Consider the following 24,674-nt stretch of genomic DNA (forward strand, 5'->3'; position numbering starts at 1 on the left):
ACTGCGCCTTATGTAAACATTAAAATAGCTCTCTCTTATAGTTTCACCGACATCATTTTATATGATACATGTCAAAAAATAGCAAGACAAGATCCCCAATAGGATCCTGAAGTTCGGCTGGACACAGTGGCTCACCTCTGTAACCCCAGCACAATGGGGACAGTTTGGTGAAGTATGATCACTCTGAAAACCCTGACCTCATGAAACCCTGCCTACACACCCCTCCTCCCAAACATGCGACTAACTTTACTTGATTGAAGACCCTGCCATGATATTACCTGAAACCTCACAAAAAAAGAGATTTTCTCTAAGCAGACCTCACTGCCTCTAGATCTCTCACTAGAACCAGATTTCCCAGGGGAACAAGTACCAAATCTAAACAAATAGGAGACAGCTTACATTCCAAAAGAACTGGAAGACTTTAATACATTATACTGGCAAAAACCTGGGAATACAGGTGGGAATGGATTCTGAGGGTGCTGAATAATGAAGAAAGAACTTTTGATGAGACAAGTCATTAAAAGGAAAGCACTTACTAAAGATTCTTTATTCACTACACTGCCTCAAGAAGCTGGGTACAGTTCTAACAGTTTGGTTGTTAATTGAAACCCGGACTCAATGTCAGCCTGCATTAAAAAGAACAGGATTAACAGTAGATTAGATACTGAAAAAGAAAAGATTAGTGCGTGTGAAGACATAGCATTAAAATTTATCCAAACTAAAGCAGAGGGGAAAAAAAAAAAAACCTTTTTAAGAAAATGAACAGAGCCTCAGTAACTCATGGCGCAATAACAGGTGATATAAGTGTAACTAGTGGTAGGGGGGTTCTGACAAAAAATAATGAATAATTTTTCAAATTTGACAAATTCTAAAACCCCACAAATCCAAGAAAGTCAATAAATACCAAAAAAGAACATGAAAAACTGATGAAAACTTAAGCAAAAATTTTAAAAGTACCCAGAAAAAAAAGGGACATATTATATAAAAAGAAACAAAGATAAGACTATACAGACATTTATTAAAGAAATAATAAGGCCAGGCACAGTGGCTCATGCCCAAAGTGTAATCCCAGCACTCTGGGAGGCTGAGGCAGGTGGATCACCTGAGGTCAGGAGTTTGAGACCAGCCTGGCCAAAATAGTGAAAACCCTATCTCTACTAAAAACAAAAAAAATTAGCTAGCTGTGGTGGCACATGCCTGTAGTCCCAGCTACTCAGGAGGCTGAGGCAGGAGAATCGCTTAAATCTGGGAGGTGGAGGTTTTAGCGAACCAAGATCATGCCATTGCTCTCCAGCACTGGCAACAAGAGCAAAACTCCGTCTCCAAAAAAAGAGAAACAATGCAGGTCAGAAGACAATGGAAAGATATCTTTAAAGTGTTTATAGAAGGAAAAAAAAAAAGGCTGTATATCTAGAATTATATATCCAGCAAATATCCTTAGAAAATGAAAATAAAATAGAATTCTGCGGACAAACAAAAGCTGAATAAATTGAAGATCAACAGAACTACATTATAAGAAATATTATGGGAGGTTCTAAAGATGGAAGAAGAATAAGAGATGGAAACTTCCATCTACACAAAGGAAAGAAGAGGGACAGAAATGGTAACTATCTGAGTAAATACAAAATACTTTATTCCAGTTTATTATTATTTGAAAGAAATCTCAGCATGATTCCACTCATATGAACGATCTGGAATAGGTAAACCCATAAAGACAGAAAGCAAATTGGTAGATGCCAGTGAGGAATCAGGACTAGTTGCTTAATGAGTCTGGAATGTTATTTTGGGTTGATGAAATGATTTGGAACTAGAGAGAGGTAGTTGCAAAACACTGGGCATGTACTAAATGCCACTGAATTATTCACTTTACAACAGTTAATTGTGTGTAACATAAATTTCATTCCAACTTTTTTTTGAGGGGTGCGACAGATTCTCGCCATGTTGCCCAGGCTGAAGTGCAATGGTGCGATCTCAACTCACTGCAACCTCCACCTTCCACATTCAAGCGATTCTCCTGCCTCAGCCTCCTGAGTAGCTAGGATTACAAGCACACACCACTATACCCAGCTAATTTTTCTATTTTTAGTACAGACGGGATTTCACCACATTGGCCAGGCTGGTCTCAAACTCCTGACCTCGTGATTCACCCACCTTGGCCTCCCAAAGTGCCAGGATTACAGGCGTAAGCCACCATACACGGCTCATCCCAACTTTTAAAAATAGATAAATGACTGTTTTGAGCAAAATTAATGACAGTGTATTTGGGGGATTATGATATATATTAAAATAAAATGTACAACAATAGCATAAAGCACAGGAGGGGATAATTGGAAGTATACTGCTATTAGATTTTTATAATATAAGTAAAGTAGTCTAATACAATTTGAAGGTAGACTGTTAGAAGTTAAACTAGGTTCATAATCATAAATCCTAGAGTAACCCAAAAGAGCAAAACAACCACGCTAATAAGCCAAACTGGAGAAAAAAACTGAATCATAACAATAACCAAAAAGGGCCAGGTGCAGTGGGCCACACCTGTAATCCCAGCACTTTGGGAGGCCAAGGCAGCTGGATCACCTGAGGTCAGGAGTTCAAGACCAGACTAGGCAACATGGTGAAACCCCTTCTCTACTAAAAATACAAAAATTAGCTGGGAACAGTGGCGCATGCCTGTAATACCAGCTACTCAAGAGGCTGAGGCATCGCTTGAGCCTGGGAGACGGAGGTTGCATTGCACTCCAGCCTGGTGACAGAGCAAGACTCCGTCTCAAAAAAAAAAAAAAAGACATGAAAAGAGGAACATTTTTTAAACAACAGATGGGCAAAGAGTAAACAAAGTGAAAGACAATATGATTTAAACCCTACCATACTGGTAACTACATTAAACACAAGGGTAGCAGAGGTTGTCAGAACGGATTTTAAAAAGGCAAGATCCAACCATATGCTCCCTACAAGAAATGTACTTCACACAAATAAATTAAAAATGATGGTAAAAGATATATTATGCAAACAATACTCCTTAAAAAACCTGGAATACCTACCAGTAAAAGTACTCTTTAGAGTATTACTAAGGATAATACTCTCTAGAGTATTACTAAGGATAAAAACAGACATTCCATCATAATAAACAGTCAATTCATCAAAAAGATATGCAACAATCCTAAATACAATGGGCTAAATAAGGTTAATGAAACAGAACTGATGCCCATACATACATGGTCAGTTATTTTTGAGAAAGTTGCCAAGGTAACTCAGTAAGAAAAGGATAGTCTTTTCAACAAATAGTGCCAACACAATTAGATATACTTATGGAAAAAAAGGAGCCTTGATCTTTATCTCACACTATACAGACATCAACTCATAATTCAAGATCATAGATCTAAACATAAAAGCTAAAACCATAAAACTGCTAGAAAAAAATACAGAAAATATCTTGACTTTGGGGTAGGCAAATATTTCTCAGGATACAAAAAGCAAAAGCCAGAGAAGAAAAAATTGACAGTTTAGTCATCATCAAAATTGAAAAACATCTACTCTTAAGAAGACACTGTTAAGGAAAAAAAGACAAGCCAGAGTGAAAACAGTAATAATACATGTCTGACATAACTTGTATCCAAAATTCACAGTGACGACAAACAATACAAGAAATGAGCAAAAGATGTGAGCAGATTCTCACAAAATAAATTATGAGGCAGGACAATGATCACACGAAAAAGCCAACAGCACAGGCACTGGTCTGTGGCCTGCTATGAACCAGGCCACACAGCCGGAGGTGAGCTGTGGGTAAGGGAGCATTACCACCTGAGTTCCGCCTCCTGTCAGATCTGCCGGGGCTTTAGATTCTCCTAAGAGCACCAAACCCATAATGCGAGGGATCTAGGTTGCGCACTCCTTATGAGACTCTAAGCCCTGATGATCTGAGGTGGAACAGTTTCATCCCAAAACTACCCCCAGTCCATAGAAAATTTGTCTCTTCCAAGAAACTGGTCCCTGGGTGGGGATGGCTGCTCTTAAAAAGCCAAACTTTAAAAGACTGGCAACACCAAGAATGCAGAGCCTAACCAGTACAAGTGCCAATTAAGTAAGTAGAGAAACTGGAGCTGTCTTATCCAGTTGATGGGGTTGTAAAATGATGCAACCACCTTAAAGAATTGTTTGGCAGTTTCTCATAAAATTAAACATACCAATAATATATAAACAAGGAATTCCACTTGTATGAAACCTTTGCCCACACCAAACCTTGTAAATGGTTGTTTATAGCAGCTGTGTTCATAATAGCCAAAACTGGAGACAACATAAGGACCAACAGATTAATAAACAATGTGTGATATATCCCAAAAAAAAACAAAAACTACTCCTCAGTGAGAAAAAGGAATACGTAACTGACATATGCAAGAACATGGGAGAATCTCAAGAACAGAAGAAGAAACAAGCCAAGCACAAAACAATACACATTATTTCATTTATATGAAATCCTTCGGTAACAGAAAGCAGATGAGTAGGAATGCTTGGGGCTGGGGAAAGCAGGAAGAGTTAACTGTCTGCAAAGAGACACAGGGAAGGCCGAGCATGGTAGCGCCTAACTGTAATCCCAGCACTTTGGGAGTCCGAGGCAGGTGGATTACTTGAGGCCAAGAGTTCGAGACCAGCCTGGCCAAGACGGCAAAACCCCATCCCTACTAAAAACACAAAAATTAGCTAGGTGAGGTGGTGTGTGCCTGTAATCCCAGCTAGCCGGGAGGCTAAGTGGGAGAATCACTTGAACCCAGGAGCCGAAGGTTGCAGTGAGCCATGATCGTGCCACTGCACTCCAGCCTGGGCAACAGAGCGAGACCCTGTCTCCAAAAAAAAAAAAAAAAAAAGAGAGAGAGAGAGACACGGAAGTATTTCAGAGCGAAGGAAATGTTCCTTTGATTGCTGCAGTGGTTACCACTGGATACACAGTCCTCCTTGAGCCTTACAGACTCCTACATGTCTTATTGAGTATGCCAGGAATACAAGGCCATGACCAGTCACTCCTGAACCTAGGCCATTCTGTACCTGATAACCTTGAAAGATGAGGTAACATCTCCCCCTAGACAAACAGCAGGCTTGCTCACTGCTTTTTACAAAAGCAGTGGATTCCCCAAGTTTGATGTTCTTCAGCTGCAACACAAAGCCACTGTGAGCATCCACCTTGGCCATAGTATGTCATCCTCGTGAGACTTGGGGGAAGGGGAAATCATGCAAATACAGCAATTGTCATGCTATGTGCTATGATGTGAAGAATAAATTCTTCATTCTGACTCAGGAGTCCCCCAGCTTATGTCAGCATCCAGTAATAAAAGTTGAGAGCCCCAAATCCCAAAATCCGAAACTTTTTGAGCACCAACATGACACTTAAAGGAAATGTTCACTGGAAAATTTCGGATTTTGAATTTTTGGATTTGGGATGCTCAATCATTTGGCATAATGCAAATATCCCCAAATCCGAAAAAAAAAAACTGAAATCCAAAACCCTTGTGGTCCCAAGCATTTCAGATAAGGAATATTCAACCTGTAACAGTAATAGGCTAACTTTTGGCCATTATAGGGTAAAATCAAATCCCAGACCAGAGAGTTACATGGGTTAAAATGCATCTAACTGCACACCTAAAATGGGTACACTTTATTGAATGGAGGAGGGGGAGAAGAGGTATAGAGGAAGAAAATGGACATGGAGGAAAAAGAAGAGGAGAGGAAAAGGAAGAAGAGGAGGCAGGAGGCAGTCAGAACAGAAATTCCTTAGCATATGGAGAAATGAGTCCAGACATACGAAGAAAGGAATGTAAATTTGTCACGTTCTAACCCACTCTTACACACTCTCTAAACTGCTCTGAGAAGGTCCTTCACCAACTGAGAAATATACAAATAATTAAATACAATTATTGAAAAAAATGCTGTGGCTGATAGTGCCTTGTAATTCTGGGTTAAAGATGGGCAATACTGCCATTCAAAGGGGTTCCCTGATTTCAGTGGAATAGTTCTATTTCCAGAGTGACAAAGGATATGTAGAAATAACTTCCAGATATAAAATGGGCATGTTTATTTTAATAGGCAGCAGGGCCAGAGTGATTAGCAGAATGGCTTGGACATCTGGTGGCTTGGATCTATCTCATGGTGGCTAATCATGATGTCCTTAGGGAAAAAAGGCAGTATACTCGGGTATTACTTGATCTGTTATAATGGACAGAAAAGAAAAACTCTAGGTATATTCAACAGAGGTCTCACTTAAGTGGCCATAATGAAGAGCCATATAACATCACCTAAGACCCACACTGAGCCTGTTCACAGACACAGAACTGCTGGAATAAAGACGATGCATTCCACTGAGCAAGAAACCCACAAAATTGCTTCAAGAGCATAATTAAAGTCTTCCACCTAGCCTTTTCCAATACAATATGCAGGTATTCATTAAGGAGACAGTACATTTGGGAAATGAAAATCGCTGAGACTTTTCAAGGATTAATAAACACTGGCTTTAAGCCAGTACAAACCCTAAGAGACAGGAATTCACTATGGTAAACCAGGCAGATCAGGGGCTTATGGATGTCATGTAAATGGTACATGACATTTGGCCTCAATCCATCTCACAGTAGGGTTGGTGGACCCACAGTAACACTGCGACTCCCCAGTTCTGAAAACAAGTTCATGGCTCCCTGATCTGTGAAGTCAGGAATATCAACATAGGAAGGGCCAAGTGGAATCCCCTAGATGCACCCTTTCCTACCAAAATAATAAACTCAAACCAATCAACAGCACATCTTTGTGAGAACTACAGAAAATACTACCGACGTCAAAGACTTAAAAGATAGGAATGGTGATGACATTCTGATTTCATGAGCCTGTCTGGCCAGCACAAAAGAGATGGGCCTCAGAGCATGACTGTGGATTATCATCAATCAAATCCAAGGTGACTCTGCAATTTTAATTGCTGTTCCAGACATGGTCTATTCACCGTGACAACTCAACATCATCCCTGGTACCTACCATATATCCATCAAGGTAACAAATCCCTTTTTGCTCTGTCCCAAAACCAGAAACCAACAGAAGCTGTTTTCACCTTACAGTATAAAGTATACCTTCACTTCCATAGCTCACGGATACATCAACATGGCAGCTATCTTTCATTAACTGATCCAGAGACTTTGGGCATCTCGGCATCTCACAAGTCTACTACACTTATTCCCACAAGCAAGTACAGGTTTTCCTATATTACCATATCTCCACTGCACTTGGTACAATTCAGCTTTCTAATTTTTGCCAACCTAACAGGTGGGAAAAGACACTCTATTACTATTTTTATTCTTTAATTTTGGTGGGTATACAGTAAGCATATATTTTTATGAGGTATATGGGATATTTTGATACAGGCATACAATATGTAATAATTCCATCAGGGTAAACAGGGTATCCATCACCTCAATCATTGATCCTTTGTTTTACAAACAATCCAATTATACTTTTTCCATTACTATTTTAATATGCATGTCTCTGAATATTAATAATTTTATCTCTTCTTATGCTTGTTAGAGTTTCCTACTCTATAAACTACTTATTAATATCCTTTGCCTATTTTTCTACAGAGGTCGATGCCCTCTTATTATTGATGTACAGTAGTCCCTTGTTTAGTCAGATAATCCCTTGTCAATTTTAGGCACTGTAAATAAATTATTTCTTTCGTCTTTTGCTGAATGAAAATCCTTAATTTTCATAAATCAAAATCATTATTTTTTCACCTTTATAAGCTTCTGAAGCTTTAAAAACTACTTCCATGACCCTAGGGAAAGAACTTCTTTAACATTTTCTATAATAATTTAGTTTTTCTTTTCACATTTAGGTGTTTAATTCATTCAGAGTCTATCCATCTGTGATATTAAATTTATTTTTTCTCTACATAGTGAGTCACTCTGACAACATATGGCTCCTTTCTCCAGCGGTTTATGATGCCACTTTAAAAGTTCCCGAATATACATCTATCTAGGTAAGTCTCTGCCCTCCAATTTGTTCCCTTGGTCTGTTTTTCTTGAACTTATACCACTATACTTCAGCCTTGACATTTTAAGTTCTAATAAGGCAAGCCTCCCATCCCCAAACAAGTCTTTAAGATTAATTTATTTACAAACTTTATTCCACCCACCATATAAATTTTAGACTTAGGTTACTGAGTTTGTCAAACCAAATGTAATTTTGATGGCATTTAAACTGAATTTATAAATGGAGAAAATTAGTATTCTTATTAAATAATTTGATCCAAGAGCAAGGAAAATTTATTTAGATTATGTTCCCGTTTCTTCATAAAGTTTTATTCTTAAAGGTCTTGTGTATTCCTGGGTTAATTGCTAGAGACTTCATAGTTTTGTTACTATTATTGCATACAGTATTTACTTTTGATTATCTTTACTAGTTATCAGTAGTTTAGTAAATGCTATCAATTTTTTAAGTTATCTTAAGTCCAGCAATCCTGCTAAATTCTTACTAGTTCTAAGTTTTCTCTTGATTTTAAGGATTCATCTAGGTAGGTGATCATATTATCTGCAAATAAGCATTATCACTTGCCTTACAATCTTTATACCTTATTTATTTTTTCCTTATAATGTTAGCCAGGACCGTCTTACAATGCTAAACAGTAGTGATGACAGGAGCATCCTTATCTGGTTATTAATGTTAAAGCATATGTATCTAAAATTTCTCCATTAAGTATTATTATTTACTGTAAGTTTTTGATAATGACCTCACCTAGTTATTTTGTATTCCTAGGTTGTTAGGAGTTTTTACCATAAATAGGTGCGGGATCTTGTTGAATGATTTCATGGCACCAATTGAGATAATCGTTCATTTTTCTCCTTTAGTTAAAGAGTTAAATTAGGTAAGTGGATGCTAAACAATGCTTACATTTCTAAGACTAACTCTACGGATCATGACTCTTTTAACACACTGTTGGATCTGATGAACTCGTAGTTTTTTTGCAGGATTTTCATTTCTATGCTAAGTAAAACAGACCTGTAATTTTCTCTTCTTACATGCCCTTACCTAATTTTAGAATCAAGATTTCACAAATTCCATAAAATGAAGCTGGTATTTTTCTCACTATTTTCCAGGACAACTTACAAAAGGAATTAAGCGTTAAAATGTGATGGAACTCACAAGAGTATCTGGATCCAGAGCTTCTAAAAAGGGAGATCTTTACCATTTCAGTTTATTAGTTCAAGGTATTTCTTCTGATACCAATTTTCACATTTAATAGTTTTCTAAGAATTATACTTTTCATTTAAGCTTTCAAATTTATCAGCCTAAATTCATAACATTCTTTTTTTAATCTAATATTTGTAGTTATTTTCCATTTTTCATTTATTTGCATCTTTTTTCTTGTCGATTATATCAGAAGTCTGCCTAGCTTATTAATCTTTTAAAAAAATAATATTTTGGTGTGACAAATCCTCTGTTCTCAATTTTACTGATTTCTGTTCCTAACTTTATGCTGTTTTTGAATGAACTTTACTAGAGCAAGCTTCCTTCATCACTCAGGTAAGTCATTCTGCCACTCTATAGTGGTTCCACAACACAGACTTCAACACACAAAATATACAATATAAACATTATTATCGTGAATAAGGAGAAAAAGCACATATAAATCTCACCAATCAAACCTACATATTAATGTCTTTGACTAAGGCAGTCTCTTGAGGCAAATAATTAAAATTACGTGCTGTTCCCACAATGTGTGTAAGATTCCTACTCTATCTGCATCAAGGCAAATATTTTCTCCGCACAGCTGATTGGACAAGACAGCTTGGTAAAATTAGTAACCAGAAATGAACTCTCCAGTTGCTTTACCAGATGCCATTCAAAACTTGCAGTTAATAATAGGAGAGAAAACCCTGGCTGTGATGGTCATTTTCATTTTACGAAACAGATTTTGGTCTTAAATCTTTCTGCGTGCAATTGAGCGTTAAGACAGATCATTAGCATAAAGTTCAATAAGCAACCCAATCTTGGGTTTGGACACAAGGCTTAACCCATGCTGAAACGCTTATTCTTAGGAGTGTAAGCTCTGAAAGTGATTTTATGCATTATTAGCTTCAAAACGATGTCGGAGCTGCCACTGCATCGGAAAGCAACTCATACATATTTCCCTAGCAGGATGCAAAGGTGCAACACAGAAGAGGAAGAACAAGCTGCAGATATAGGTCAACTTTCAAATTCCTGACTTCTTTAACACAGCATGGACAAAAGCACAAGAACACAAGTGGCCAGACTTCATTTCTCTCTCCGGCTGCAAAAGACTGAAGGCCTTCCCCTAACGAGACTCAGGCAGCCTTATTTTCCTCTCACTTTTGAGGGTGAAACTTCAAGAGAAGACGGGTGCGAAAAGAGCTTCGCAATGTTGAGACAGCCAGTTGTGATAGGGATCGCGTTGGTAGAACTTGGGGCTGCGTGTGTACCAGGCTGCCTCTCTAGGCCAGGTAATACAAGAAGCCAGGGCCGCTCAGGCGCTGGCCGCAGACACCAAATGAGGGGGAGGGGACGGGCAGGAGGAGGAAGGGGGACTGGGAAAGGAGGAAAGACCGAGGCCTGAAACAAAGGAAGCGGGGCTTGCTCCAAAAGGGGCTGAATTCGGCGTCCGAGTGGGGTGGAGAAAAGCCAAGGCTGCTGGGAAAGGCTGGACTCACAGAACTTGGAGGTGGAGGTGTTGATGTTGATGGTGGAGCTGGCAGTGGGGGCGGGGGCCGCCTTGGCCACGGCGGCGGCCGCGTCGCAGCTCTTCAACATCATGATCACCCCATTGGCCTCCGGCGGTGGCGGCGGACCCATAGGGAGCCCCTCCTTGGGGCCCTTCCTGTCCACGGAGACCGCGGGCACCGCCAGCAGCTGCCCCCCCGGAGGCTCTCGGGCAGGGGCTGGGATCGACGAGGGGGGCGGTGGGGGTGGCGGGGGTTGCCGGAAGCCGTCCAAGGCGGCCTCCCAGTTGTTGTGGTTCTGGTCGTCCATCATCGCCTCGTAGCTGCCCCCCTCCTCCTCTTCCATGCTTTCCTCCATCCTGCTGGCCCCCGGCACCCGCCCGCCTCACAGGCACCTGCCGCCCGTCTCAACCCCGAGCCAGCGGGCACCACTGCCTCCCCGAGCTCACATCGCCGGGGGCAGGAACGGGCGCAGCGGGGAGGGCTGCGGTGCGCAGGGTCTCTCGCTCACCGCGGGACCGACTCGCTAGGATACGCGGCTGACGGCGGTGGGCGCTCCGGGTCTCTAGTCTGGGAGAGGCTGCCGTAAAGCAGCGGCGCCCCTCACGACATTTTACAGCGGCTTCCAATAGGCAGTTGGAAAGGGCAGCTGGGGGCGCGGCCAGAAGGGCACGTGGTGGCGAGAAAGCTCAGCGAAAAGGGGCGGGAGCTGTGAATCACTCCCACGCCACAGAGCAAAGGTTCGCCCCGCCTCGGCTGGCCGGGAGCCGATAAGGGAGGAGCGACGGGCCCGGACTAGCATTCGCCGGCCCCGCCCCGACCCGGCCTCCCGTGACAAAGGTGTTTGTTCTGCGCACGCGCGTTCGCATTCTGGTTACCAAGACAACGAGGAGTCTGCCGGCTCCTGAGTACGCGCGCAAGGCCGGTCAGTGCAGTCGCTGTGGACTGGCCAGCGTTATTGGAGGTGTTCTCGCGCTCTCCAGGTCTATCAGGCCATTGCACCTCTGAGTGCCTGGGAGCCCCGGCTTTTGCTTGGAACGAAGATACGGGGCCACAAGAGGCCCCGGGGTCGCAAGTTATACACGGATGGGACCGTCCTGGGCGGCCCGTGGCCGGACTGCTCTTTGGTCAGTCCCCAGCCGTCGCGACCCAAACGCACAAAACCGAGTATAAAAACCGAATCACACAAAGCAGGATGGCGCAAAAAAGAAATGCGTTTGAGTTATTCCTGCCTGTTTTTAAAATTCCTTTACGCCTGTATGCACTGAGGCCAGTAATCCAACTTTTAAAAATGCCAGCTGGGCGCAGTGGCTCAGGCCTGTAATCCCTCCACTTTGGGAAGCCGAAACGGGAGGACAGCTTGGGCCCAGCAATTCGAGACCAGCCTGACCAACATAGCAAGACCCCATCTCCACAAAAAGTTAACCTGGCATGGTGGCACGTGCCTGTGGTCCCAACTTCTCCAGAGGATGAGGTGGGAGAATCACTTGAGCCCTGGAGGTCGAGGCTGCAGTGAGCCGAGATCAGGCCACTGCACTCTACCCTGGGTGACAAAGTGAGACTCTGTCTCCAAAAAAAAAAGAAAGAAAAAAGAATGAAGTGATACATTGAAGGGGAAAACATAAAACTGTAGAATTCCATGTGTGGCAAAAGAAAAGCAGAAGAAGGAAGGCAAATTCTGTTTCAGAGAAACAACTGACGGTTTATCATCAGCAGACATTTTCTAGGTAGATGGGTGAGTGTGATGAGATAAAGAGTCTTTACATGAACAATATCCAATATACAGGGAAGATAGAGTAAAAAAAGTGTCTCTTATTGAATATACTGTGTAATAAAGCAAGCCTCTACATATCTAAGGATTTATATCATAGCAACCATATAGCCACAAAATATATAAAGCAAAAATGGACCAAAGTATAAGAAGACAGAGAAATCTACCATTGGAGTAGGTGATGTTTCACCTACATTTTTGGTTTGTGCATACAAACATAAAGGAATTTTAAAAACACGCATGAATAACTCAAACTCACTCCCTCTCTAACTACTATGCGTTGAATACGGCCTCCCACAAGGTATGTCCATGTCCTAATCCCTAGAACTTGTGAGTATGACCTTTTTTGGGAAAAGGGTGTTTGCAGATGTAAAGTTCTAGAGATGAGAAAATTATCCTGGATTATCCAGATGGGCCATCAATCCAATGACAGCTGTCCTCATAAAAGAGAAGTAGAAGAGAAGACACAGAGAAGAGGAGGAGATAACGGAACCACAAAAGCAGAGATTGGAGCAATGGCATTCACAAGACAAGGAAAGCTGACAGCCACCCAAAGCTGGAAGAGAAAAATTCTCCTCTTGAACCTCCAGAGGGAGCGTGACCCTGCCAACACTTGTTTTCAGACTTCTAGATTCCAGAACTGAGAATGCATGTTGGTTTTTCTAAGCCACCTGTTGTGATAATTTGTTAAGCAGCTGATTACAGGAAACAATACCTAGATCGAGGGGACCAAAAAATCTTTAAGGGATTGGAATAGATCAGTAACACAATTACCAAGCTTAATCTAACATATACCTGTAGAATATTGCCTTAATGACCGTAGAATACACACTCCATTCAAGAATATGCTAAACATTTATAAAAATTGAACATACTGTGCCATAAAGCAAATCTCTACATATCTAAGGATTTATATCATAGCAACTACATTTTCTGCTCACTAAATAGGTAAGTTAAAAATCAATAACTAGGCCAGGTGCAGTGGCTCATACCTGTAATCCCAGCACTTTGGGAGGCCGAGGTGGGTGGATGGCCTGAGGTCAGGCGTTCAAGACCAGTCTGGCCAACATAGTGAAACCCTGTCTCTACTAAAAATACCAAAAATATTGGCTGGGCGCGGTGGCATGCGCCCGTAATCCCAGCTACTCGGGAGGCTGAGGCAGGGGACAGGGGAATTGCTTGAACCTGGGAAGTGGAGGTTGCTTTGAGCCGAGATCACGCCACTGCACTACAACCTGGGCAACAGAGAGAGACTCAGTCTCAAAAAAAAAAAAAAAAAAGAAAAAGAATAACCAAAAGATAACTAGTAAGCCCCATATTTCTGCTATTCCAATTAACTCATGGGTAGTAAAATAATAATAGAAATTAGAAAACATTTAGAACTGATGAGCTTGGTACTATCATAGCAATATAACTTCCATCTTCTTGAAGGCCCTGCTCTGAGGGTTTTTACCCAGCTCACTGATGAATTCTGAACCTTTCATGTGTGTTTCATCAAAATAATATATAACACTCATTTTTGCTGTAACTAAACTATTGTGACAAGACCTAATGACAGTTGAGCGAAACCAGTCACTGACGGAACAACTTTCCATAAAAAATACTACCTACTGAAGGGAAACCAAATGGGCATATTGGTAACTGGTTGATTTTGTGGCATTATGAGACATTGTTATATTTTAATAGTTATTAACATAAACCCTTTGATGATTTATTCTGGGTTGCAGAGATGGGGTATAACATGATTAGCAACATTGACCCAAAACCAGTGAACACAGGTTAATAGTTATTATAACCTTCCATAATCGAATGTATTCATCTCTTTGGTTTTTTTGGTTTGTTTCTATTTCCCACTAGGCTGTGAATTTCATTAAAGCAGGATAAGTATATATGTAAAATTTCTGTGTAAGTTTGGATAAATAAAGAGGAAACTAACTCAAAACTCAATAGCAGTTATCTAGGGATAATGAGATTGAGGATGGTTTTTGTTTTTTTTTTTGTTTTTTTTTTTTGGTGGGGACGGAGTTTCGCTCTTGTTACCCAGGCTGGAGTGCAATGGGCGATCTCGGCTGACCGCAACCTCCACCTCCTGGGTTCAGGCAATTCTCCTGCCTCAGCCTCCTGAGTAGCTGGGATTACAAGCACGCATCACCATGCCCAGCTAATTTTTTGTATTTTTAGTAGAGACGGGGTTTCACTGTGTTGACCAGGATGGTCTCGATTTCTTGACCTCGTGATCCACCCGCCTCGGCCTCCCAAAGTGCTGGGATTACAGGCTTGAGCCACCGCGCCCAGCCCGCGGATGGTTTTAATCTTCTTTGTATCTTTCAGTGTTTTCTTGGTTCTCTACAATGAGCATGTATTATTTTTATAATCGGAAAAGAATTCTGAAACTTAAAGATTAACAAACAAAAACATTAAGGAAGTATAAATTGGGATTACATAGGTTAAAATGTTTGTTTTGTGTTCCAGAAACAGAAATGGAATTAAAAATTGCTTTAAAATCAAGCCTGTTAATTGGCTAAGAGACTGAGAAGGTGTAGAAATGGTAGAGGTAAGGCAGGCCCCAGCCATTACTGAGCTCTGGTTCTTTGTGGTGGTCTTTGTCTCTCTTGAGTAGGCTTCACCTCTAGGCTTCCTACAAAATGGCTGCCACAGTCACCGGCCTCGTGTCCATGGACAAGAAAGTCAAAATGAAAAGGGTCTGTGAATTCTGGTAGCTTTCTATTATGGGCAAATTCCTAGAAGCCCTCAGCAAACTTCCTCACAGTGTCTCATTGGCCCATTCCTAAACCAACCACATGGCACTTACACCTGGATCCCAGAGCCCCTTACTGGAAAGGATATGGATTCATTCCTGGAAAATAAGGCCCATTCCTAGAACTCAGCATGGGATCAGTTTCTCCCTAAGTACATTGGCTGAAGAGTACATTAGCTGAGAGGGGAAGGAGTGGATAGAAGAACAAATATTGGAGTCAATTTGGAAGGTTTAAATAAGTGCTGAGTAGGCTACAATGTCCATTGTAGGCCAAAGTATGGAATCCTATAGAACTCCTATTACCTGACATCCCAACCTCTCCACTACCTTCCCTTCATAAATGCCTCCCTAATCAATATATCTATGCAAAATTATGTATGTGCTGATTAGAATCGAGAAAGACATAACTAGCCAGGTATGGTGGCTCATGCCTGTAATCCCAGCACTTTGGGAGGCCAAGGTGGGTGAGTCACCTGAGGTCAGGAGTTCAAGACCAGCCTGGCCAACATGGTGAAACCCCATCTCTACTAAAAATACAAAAATGAGCTGGATGTGGTGGCAGGCACCTGTAATCCCAGCTACTTAGGAGGCTGAGGCAGGAGAATCGCTTGAACCTGGGAGACGGAGGTTGTAGTGAGCCAAGATTGTACCACTGCACTCCAGCCTCTGGGAGATAGAGTGAGACTCCATCTTAAAGAAAAAAATAAATAAGTAAAAATAAAAAAAGACATAACCCATGTTTGTTTCATCACAAAATGCATATGTGGCCAATTGTCTAAAATAGTTAAAACATGAGGGGGGGCTACAGAAACTTGATCATTAAGAATTAGTTTTTATATGGCTTTAAATACATTGTCACTTTCCCACACAACATTTATTTGTAATTGTTCAATACTTTTTAATGAATAAATCTATGATTAGCTTAAATCTACTTGAAATCATATTTTATATCAAAAGACTTTTTTCTTTTTGAGATGAGGTCTTGCTCTGTTGCTCAGGCTGGAATGCAGTGGCATGATCATGGCTCACTACAGTTTTGACCCCCCAGACTTAAGGGATCCTCCCACCTCAGCCTCCCAAGTAGCTGGGATTACAGGTGTGCGCCACCATGCCCAGCTAATTTTTGTAATTTTTGTAGAGGTAAAGTTTCACTATGTTGCCTAGGCTGGTCTCAAACTCCTGGGCTCACCTCATCCTCCCAAAGTGCTAGGATTACAAGTGCGGCCCATGGCGGCCGATTGAAAATACTTTTCTTCTTTAGTCAACTCTGACAACATAGCATGTACTATGTGATACATTTATCCCTCAGAGAAAATATTCTTGCAATTTTTACATATTTTCATCTATGCTACCATTGTTAGTAAAGGATGAAATTGCTCAGAAGTGAATAAGAGGAAAGAAGAGGAGAAAAAAATATGTGAGAAAATCCAAAAATTGTACATGCCTCTTCTAAGTAGTCAAAAACTCATTGAATCAGAAACGATTGTACTAGACAATGTCCAGACATACGGGTGATTTCTCTTCTTGCTATTCACTTTAAATTGACGATTAATTACATGAAGGAATTAGCATGGAAAACTTAAAAACACAACTTTGATGGAGATAAACTATATTAGGATAAAGAAGAATGAATTTAATTGTGTTTAATCCCTAGGAGATTAGAATTGTACCAACACAGCATTGACAAAGAAATAATTTGTGAATGCCTAATGCAGTTGGACATCTAAATGCAGAGCTGTTGGAATGATCTTGATTAGAACGTAAGAGGATTAGAGCCATGTAAATAACTCAAGCCTCAATAGTTGCACACTGAGATTACTGATGACAGTGAAGATGTGTAGCCACTCGGGGGAGTATTCTTTATTCAGTATTTCTTTCCATGTTCAATTTTGCTCCTTCCTTTTACATCTTAGCATCTGAATTCTAAATTCCATCCTAGCAGGGGAACAGAGATAAGATTCTCTCATAACCTGATGAATTTAAAAGCTGAAGGAAACGACTTGAGGCAGAAGGAGGTTGGGAGAAAACAAGCAGGCAGGGGGCGGGAAGTTTTGCCAACACCTTGTTGCAGGCCTGTCTCTTTCACTCCATTCACCAATATTTCTGTGTTCAGGTACTGTGCAGGGGGCTATAAGAGTAAACAGAGAGCCAGGTGCAGTGGCTCATGCCTGTAATCTCAACACTTTGGGAGGTCAAGGCAGGAAGATCGCTTGAGCCCAGGAGTTCAAGACCAGCTTGGGCAACATGGTGAAACCCTGTCTCTATGAAAAATACAAAAATCAGCTGCGCGTGGTAGAGTGCTCCTATAGTCCCAGCTACTCAGGAGGCTGAGGTGGGAGGATCACTTGAGCTCAGAGGTAGAGGCTGCAGTGAGCCAAGATCACACCACTGTCCTCCAGCCTGGGTGACAGAGTGAGACCTGTCTCAAAAAAAAAAAAAAAAAAAAATGCAAACGACAAAAAGCACTTCTGCTCCTCATGAAGTTCCATTCCATGGAGGTATCAAGCACTAAACAACCACATGAGCCAAAACATGACAAGCACTGGGAAAGAATACCATGACTGGGCATTACAGAGAGAATTATTTTACTTTGGGGGATCAAGAAGAACCCCTCTGAAAAAGAATATTTCTGCTAAGATGAAAGGATGAGTAGAAGAGAGCCAGACAGTGAGTTAGGAAAAGAGCATTCCAGGCAGAAGAGACAACCCAACAAAGATGTTTGGCATCATCTCTGAACTGAAAGAAAGGCAAGGAGACTGCAGTAGAGTGAAGGGGAGTGGATGGGAACAGCATACGCAGAAAATGAAGGGGAGTGGATGGGAATGTCATACGCGGAAAGTGAAGGGAAGTGGATGGGAACAGCATAGACAGAATGTGAAGGAGAGTGGATGGGAACGTCATACGTGGAAAGTGAAGGGGAGTGGATGGGAACAGCATACACAGAAAGTGAAGGGGAATGGATGGGAACAGCATACACAGAAAGTGAAGGTGACATGGCTGGGTTATGCAGGTCCTGGTAAGTCCTGTTGAGGATTTAGTGTTTCTGAGTAGAGAAATGGCAAATGATGTGACTTACACTTTTTTTTTTTTTTTTTTTTTTTGAGACAGAGTTTCACTCTTGTTGCCCAGGCTGAAGTACAATGGCACGATCTCGGCTCACTGCAACCTCCACCTCCTGGGTTCAAGTGATTCCCTGCCTCAGCCTCCCGAGTAGCTGGGATTACAGGCATGCGCCACCACACTCAGCTAATTTTGTATTTTTAGTAGAGACAGGGTTTCACTATGTTGGTCAAGCTGGTCTTGAACTCCCGACCTCATGTGATCCGCCCACCTTGGCCTCCCAAAGTGCTGGGATTACAGGCGTGAGCCACCGTGCCTGGCCAATGTGACTTACATTTGATAAGGACATGTAACTGCCCTGAGGGGAGTGGCCTGTAGGAAATGAAAGAGCGAAAACAGAGACTAACTGGGGAATTGTGGCAATACTTCAGGCAAGAGACAATAGTGACTTGGACTAGAAGGATGGCAGTGGACATAGAAAGAACCGTTAGGCTACATATTTTGACATTAGAATGGACAGTACTTGACGGTGGATTAGACATTGAGGGCCAGGGAAAGAAAGGATTTAAGGATGGCTCACTCTACTACACAGCTGGGAAAGAGCATCACATTCTATTCAAAGCTGGGAATTTATCAGATGCATGCAATGGAAGGAAAGTTCAGTGAGCAATGGAAATGATGAATCGGCCATGGACTCCAAGCTGAATAAGAAAGTAAAGACAGATGGAGCAGATGGCTAGAGAGAAGGTAGAGTTTTTCATGGATGAGAGGTGTCCATGAGGTTGAAGAGCTGTTGCAAGGGACATCTGTCCTTAAGCAAGAAACTAGCAGGATGGGTCATAACCCAAAGGTAGAATGAATTCATTATTTCAAAGGTATTGCAGTTGCTGCTGGTGACAAGACCTACAGTGGGAATAGCAGACATTGGTCTTTGTTTTTGTTTGGCTGTCAAGTGCCTGATTTCCTTCCTATTTGTACACATTCACATTTGTGTGCTTTGGTGAGAGGCAAGTCCCCACCTACTGCTGTGCAGGAAGCCAAAGGGTGCCAGACATTGCCTCTCCCCATACGCCACCATCAAAAGCAAGGGCACACATGCTGTGCTCAGCCATCCAGATCCTTCTGCCAAGGTATTTGAGTCTGAAGAGAGTAACACAAAACCACAGGAATCACTGGAAATGATTCATGACATCTGCAGAGTTAAGTTTCACAGGAAGGGCAGGACGAGAGGCAATGTGTTAACCAAGCTGCCCCTCTGGCGTGACCTCAGCTGCATTCTCAACTGCCCAGCTTTCCTTGCTTTCTGTCTGTGTTCTAGGCCAGGTTCCTCAAACTTCATGTTGATTCTGTGAGCTATTCAATGTCCTTCCAACAAATTCCTCTTCTACTTTAGTTAACTGGCATTGGTTTCTGTTGCTTGCAACCAGAAACACAGACAGGTACAGTGGGACTGTGGGAGTGGTTGGCCAAGATGGAGTGCAAGCAAAAGTCCCTGGGGGTGAGGAGACTTCACCTCAAAAGGGCCCACTGCCATTGGCCCCACATTTTAAAGGGCTGTGCATGTGCCCTTTGTGTGCTACACACAGTAAATTTACCAAGGGCGTACAGCCATTGGTATTCAATGCTCAGAGCTGGCACAGTGTAAACACACTCTACACATTCACTCTCATGCCTCACACCACACAGCTCCCATTAAGTGCTTCTCTGCACTTTTGGTCCTCAAATTAGAAAGCAACCACATTTGGATGCCATGAACGTTTCTGGGTGGTGTCATACGAATGAGAGAAACTCCTTCAGAGTGCAACGAGAATCTGAACAACAGAAGCATTTAACTAAAAGAGAAAACTAATTAACTTCTCAAATCCATTCCGGTTGGCATTGATGCAATAGAGTCTTTCATAGCAAAATATCATTTCCCAGTTGTGCCAAGTGTCCATTTTTATGTTCTAATGCAGAGTCCTGGAGCTACTCACTGTGTTAAAACAATCTGATTTCATTTACACAAGATAGGTGAGATGCTCTGGAAGACTTAAGTGAAACAATAGATGATCTTCAAATATAAGTGAATTGTGCTCTTTAGTGGAAAATGAAATTACTTTTGTATTTGCACTATCCACAATTACTTGGTGTGAACTGTTGCTTGCAAAAGAAAGCTAGAGTTAAGTTTGTCTATTTTACTTTTTGGATGATTAATTTTATTTTTAAAGAAAATTTGAAAGGAAACAAACATGTTTGTATGACCATGAAGAAGATTCATGTATGACTTTCCAAAATTTTCCTTTAATTTCTTTGGAGATGATTTTTGGCCATTTTAGATCAGGATACAATCTGGAAAAAAAATTTAATAAATTGAATAACATGCTGCTGTTGTCAATTTTCTTATTATATCCCAGATTAAAGGATTTGAAAGGAGCCGGGCACAGTGGCTCATGCCTGCAATCCCAGCACGTTGGGAGGCTGAGGCAGGCGAATCATGAGATCAGGAGTTCGAGATCAGCCTGGCCAACATGATAAAACCCCGTCACTATTAAAAATACAAAAATTAGCTAGATGTGGTGGCACATGCCTGTAGTACCAGCTACTCAGGAGGCTGAGGCAGTATAAACACTTGAACCCAAGAGGCAGAGGTTGCAGTGAGCCGAGATCACACCACTGCACTCCAGCCTGGGCAATACTTAAAAGTACTGTATTGATCTTGATATTGCTTGGAGATAGTGAAACTCATGATACTAGTGATACAAATTTATATAATGAAATTAACATATTTTGTACTGTTTTCTGTGACAGTGATTGATTATATACAGCCTAACCTCATTAAAATGTTTGAGCATGATATATTAAATTTATAGTTCATTTCCCACCTAACTATGGCTTTAAGAACTTAATTGACAATTCCAGTTGCTCTGACCTCAGCGGAACATAGTTTCTGCATTTTCAAATTAATGAGAAACACCCTAAGAACCATAATTCCCCAGAAAGGTTGTCTAATTTGCCATTACTCTCAATAGAACATAAATTACGTAAAAGTCTTGATTATAACAACATAATTGGTAATTTGCTTAAACGAAGGCAAGAAAATTAACTTTCATAAACTAAATATAATTTATAAATTATGTATGATTTTTTTATTACTCATCCACATGTTGCCAGTCCATCAAAAGAACACCCAGATGTACACAATAATAGTTTGTCCTTGTTATTTTACCATAACTTTACATGCATTTTTTATTTTGTTATAATCTGAAGGTATGGTTGTCAAGAAAGGAGTATAGGAAGTGTGTTATTTAGCAGCTTGTTAGCTGTTTGTATAACATTTAAATATTTAGACATACAAATGAGTCAATTTGCACTCCTGCTGCAAATGTTAGACTTCGGCCTGGTGAGGAGGCCAGGGAGGTAAGAAGTCAGAGGACTGGAAGGGCCATCCATGGGGATGATGTTTCCCTCAAGAGAATTAATGATGGCAGGAGTTGGCATGGAGATTAAGGCCATCCAGGAACAAAACAGAGGAGGTTGGCTGGGTGCAGTGGCTCATGCCTGTAATCCCAACACTTTGGGAAGCCGAGGTGAGCAGATCACTTGAGGTCAGGAGTTCGAGACCACCCTGGCCAACATGGCAAAACCCCGTGTCTACCAAAAAAATACAAAACTAGCCAGGCGCGGTGGCATGCACCTGTAATCCCAGCTACTCATGAGGCTGAGGCAGGAGAATCACTTGAATCCTGGAGGCAGAGGTTGAAGTGAGCTGAGATTGCACCACTACACTCTAACCCAGGAGAAGGAGTGAGACTCTTTTTTTTTTTTTTTTTTTTTTTGAGATAAAGAGTGGGGGGTTGATAATGACCAGGAGATCGTTTCTATGAGGAGGTGAGGTGGAAAACTTCAATGATGGGAGCCTCAGCGGAGCTCACAAGAGGGAAGGGAAGGATTGAAGCAGTTGTGGGAACAAGGAGGACACAAACACCACCTCCTATCAGAGGAATATAAGACATAAGAAAAAAGTGCGCCCTTCAGAGGTCACAAAGGAGGCAGTGCTCAGAGAATAGCTCAGGTTAAGTCAAGAACCTGGAGGGAAGATTTCAAGCAAAAAATACATCGAAGAATGTGCTGCTGAGTGCAGTGGCTCACGCCTGTAATCCCAGCACTTTGGAAGGCTGAGGCAGGCAGATCACCTGAGGTCAGGAGTTCAAGACCAGCCTGACCAACATGGTGAAACCCTGTCTCTACTAAAAATACAAAAATTAGCCAGATGTGTTGGCACATGCCTGTAATCTCAACTACTCAGGAGTCTGCAGCAGGAGGATCACTTGAACCCAGGAGGTGGAAGTTGCAGTGAGCCGAGATCACACCATTGCACCCCAGCCTGGACAAGAGCAAAACTTGGTCTCAAAAAAAAAAAAAAGAATGTGCTGTGATATGATTTGGCTGTGTCCCCACCAAAATCTCATCTTGAATTGTAGCTCCATAATCCCCACATGTTGTGAAAGGGACCTGGTGGGAGATAATTAAATCATGGGGCAGGTTTTTCCCATGCTGTTGTCATGATAGTGAATAAGTCTCACAAGATCTGATGGTTTTATAAAGAGCAGTTCCCCTGCACACACTCTCTTGCTTGCTGCCTTGTAAGACATGCCTTTGCTCCTCCTTTGCCTTCTGCCATGACTGTGAGGCCTTCCCAGCCATGTGGAACTGTGAGTTCATTAAACCTCTTTTTCTTTTTAAATTACCCAATCTCTGGTATTTCTTCACAGCAGTATGAAATGGACTAATACATGCTGATTATGGAGCAACAGTTCTAGAAGTCACAGTGAGGGAGGTAATACAGGAGGAAAGGAATGAAGGATTATATCAGAGGATTACAGAGAAGTTTGGAGATGAGAACTCAGAAGTTTATGGCCAGTACTGTGGCTCATGCCTGTAATCCTAGCACTTTGGGAGGCTGAGACAGGTGGATCACCTGAGGTCAAAAGTTTGAGACCAGCCTGACCAATATGGCAAAACCCCATCTCTACTAAAAATACAAAAATTAGCTGGGTATAGTGGTGTATGCCTGTAATCCCAGATACTTGGGAGGCTGAGGCAGGACAGTCACTTGATCTCGAGAGATGGAGGTTGCAGTGAGCCGAGATTGCACCATTGCACTCTAGCTTGGACGACAAGAGGAAAACCCCATCCAAAAAATAAAAAACAACAGCTCAGAAGTTTATTGAAAGTCATTGTACTTTGGGTGATGAAACAACATTGAGTGTTCCAGGGTGTCCAATGCCAATGGAGTCTTAGAGGAAGAGGGTACCTGGGCCTAACACAGTTCAGCTGTGGCCTGCGAGGGGGCCCTTCCTGGCATTGAAATGCAGGACTGGATCTCCACTGTCAGCCATCACTGCCAGGTACCCTAGGCAGACCTGAAGTTGGCAGCTGTGAGCAATAAGACACCTGGTTCTTCGATTTTGGCACCAACACTCTCAATGGATTAACCCTGAGTAGAGGCCAGGGTGCCTTTTGAAGGCCACACTAATCATCCAAGAGGAGGTAGTATCTATCTTGTCATATTTAAGAGACAGCAGATACAAATGAGTCTCCACTTCACTTGTTTCACACACAATCAGCTCTTTCATACATCATACCTCAAATTGCCTTTCATACTCTAAACCCAAACATCAGCTTTGGCACCAGGGTGCTCCTGCTAGCCCACAGGTCAGTTTTGGCAGCAACCCTCTATGTATCTGGTCAATAGTATATGTTTATAAAAATTGCATGCTTTGCCTCATTACTTGATAAAATGAGTAGAAAATGGAAAACTGGATGATCTGATACCAGTGATTAAGAAAGAAGCTATAAAGTTAATCCAGTTTAGACACAGATAGAAACCATTAGGGAGAGGCAAGTGGGCATTCTAATCTCTATCCGTCATTCACAGGACTTCAGTCAGTCATTCATGTGTTTAATTGCAAAGCAAAGAACAAAATTAAGTTCAAAAGGCAACAAAGTACTGTCAAGGACTGTTGGAAAGGACAATTGTAATTGAGGATTTTATAATATGTTTAGCTTTATGAGAACAGTTCAGTTGTCCTGACATTTTGAGAGGCATGTTTTGTAAGGAAACAGGCCTTCCCATGCAGTCATCAGAGACTCAAAATGGAAAATTCTTTCTAGGGCACAATTATCTCTGAGGTGAGAGTTTAAGCACCACTCTTAAGGTTTGAAAATGGGAAGGTCATTGATGTGGTTGTATAATTCCAAGTCAGGGAAGGCATCTGATAGCTATTGTGAAGCTACTCTGTGCCAGGCCCATACCAGGGGCTCTTCCATCCAGCCTGGGCTGCCTTTCCTCTAGACTAAAATTCCCCTTAAAACCAATGCTGAGGCTGGGTGTGGTGGCTCATGC

General features: G+C 41.8%; 1 protein-coding gene and 1 long non-coding RNA gene across 3 annotated transcripts in view; one reads left to right on the top strand and one right to left on the bottom strand.

Moving 5' to 3' along the window:
- CACUL1 (CDK2 associated cullin domain 1) overlaps positions 1-11,346 on the bottom strand; it is a 64,482-nt gene extending 53,136 nt beyond the window's left edge. The window contains exon 1 of one of the 2 annotated variants that reach the window (XM_032281789.1): positions 10,692-11,346. In XM_032281789.1, the coding sequence (XP_032137680.1) occupies positions 10,692-11,058 (367 nt within the window). In that variant the 5' untranslated portion in view covers positions 11,059-11,346. The remainder of the gene's footprint in view (positions 1-10,691) is intronic. The other variant, XM_032281788.1, reaches the window with a different exon arrangement.
- Positions 11,347-11,444: 98 nt separating this feature from the next.
- On the top strand, positions 11,445-19,439 carry LOC116554013. Its single transcript, XR_004270011.1, has 3 exons — positions 11,445-12,120; positions 17,445-17,451; positions 19,429-19,439. It is a non-coding gene; the product is annotated as an uncharacterized LOC116554013 (long non-coding RNA).
- The last annotated feature ends 5,235 nt before the right edge of the window (positions 19,440-24,674 follow it).

The sequence above is a fragment of the Sapajus apella genome, unplaced genomic scaffold (genome assembly GCF_009761245.1).
Source record: "Sapajus apella isolate SASKATOON/1434 unplaced genomic scaffold, GSC_monkey_1.0 scaffold13, whole genome shotgun sequence".
Lineage (NCBI taxonomy): Eukaryota > Metazoa > Chordata > Mammalia > Primates > Cebidae > Sapajus > Sapajus apella.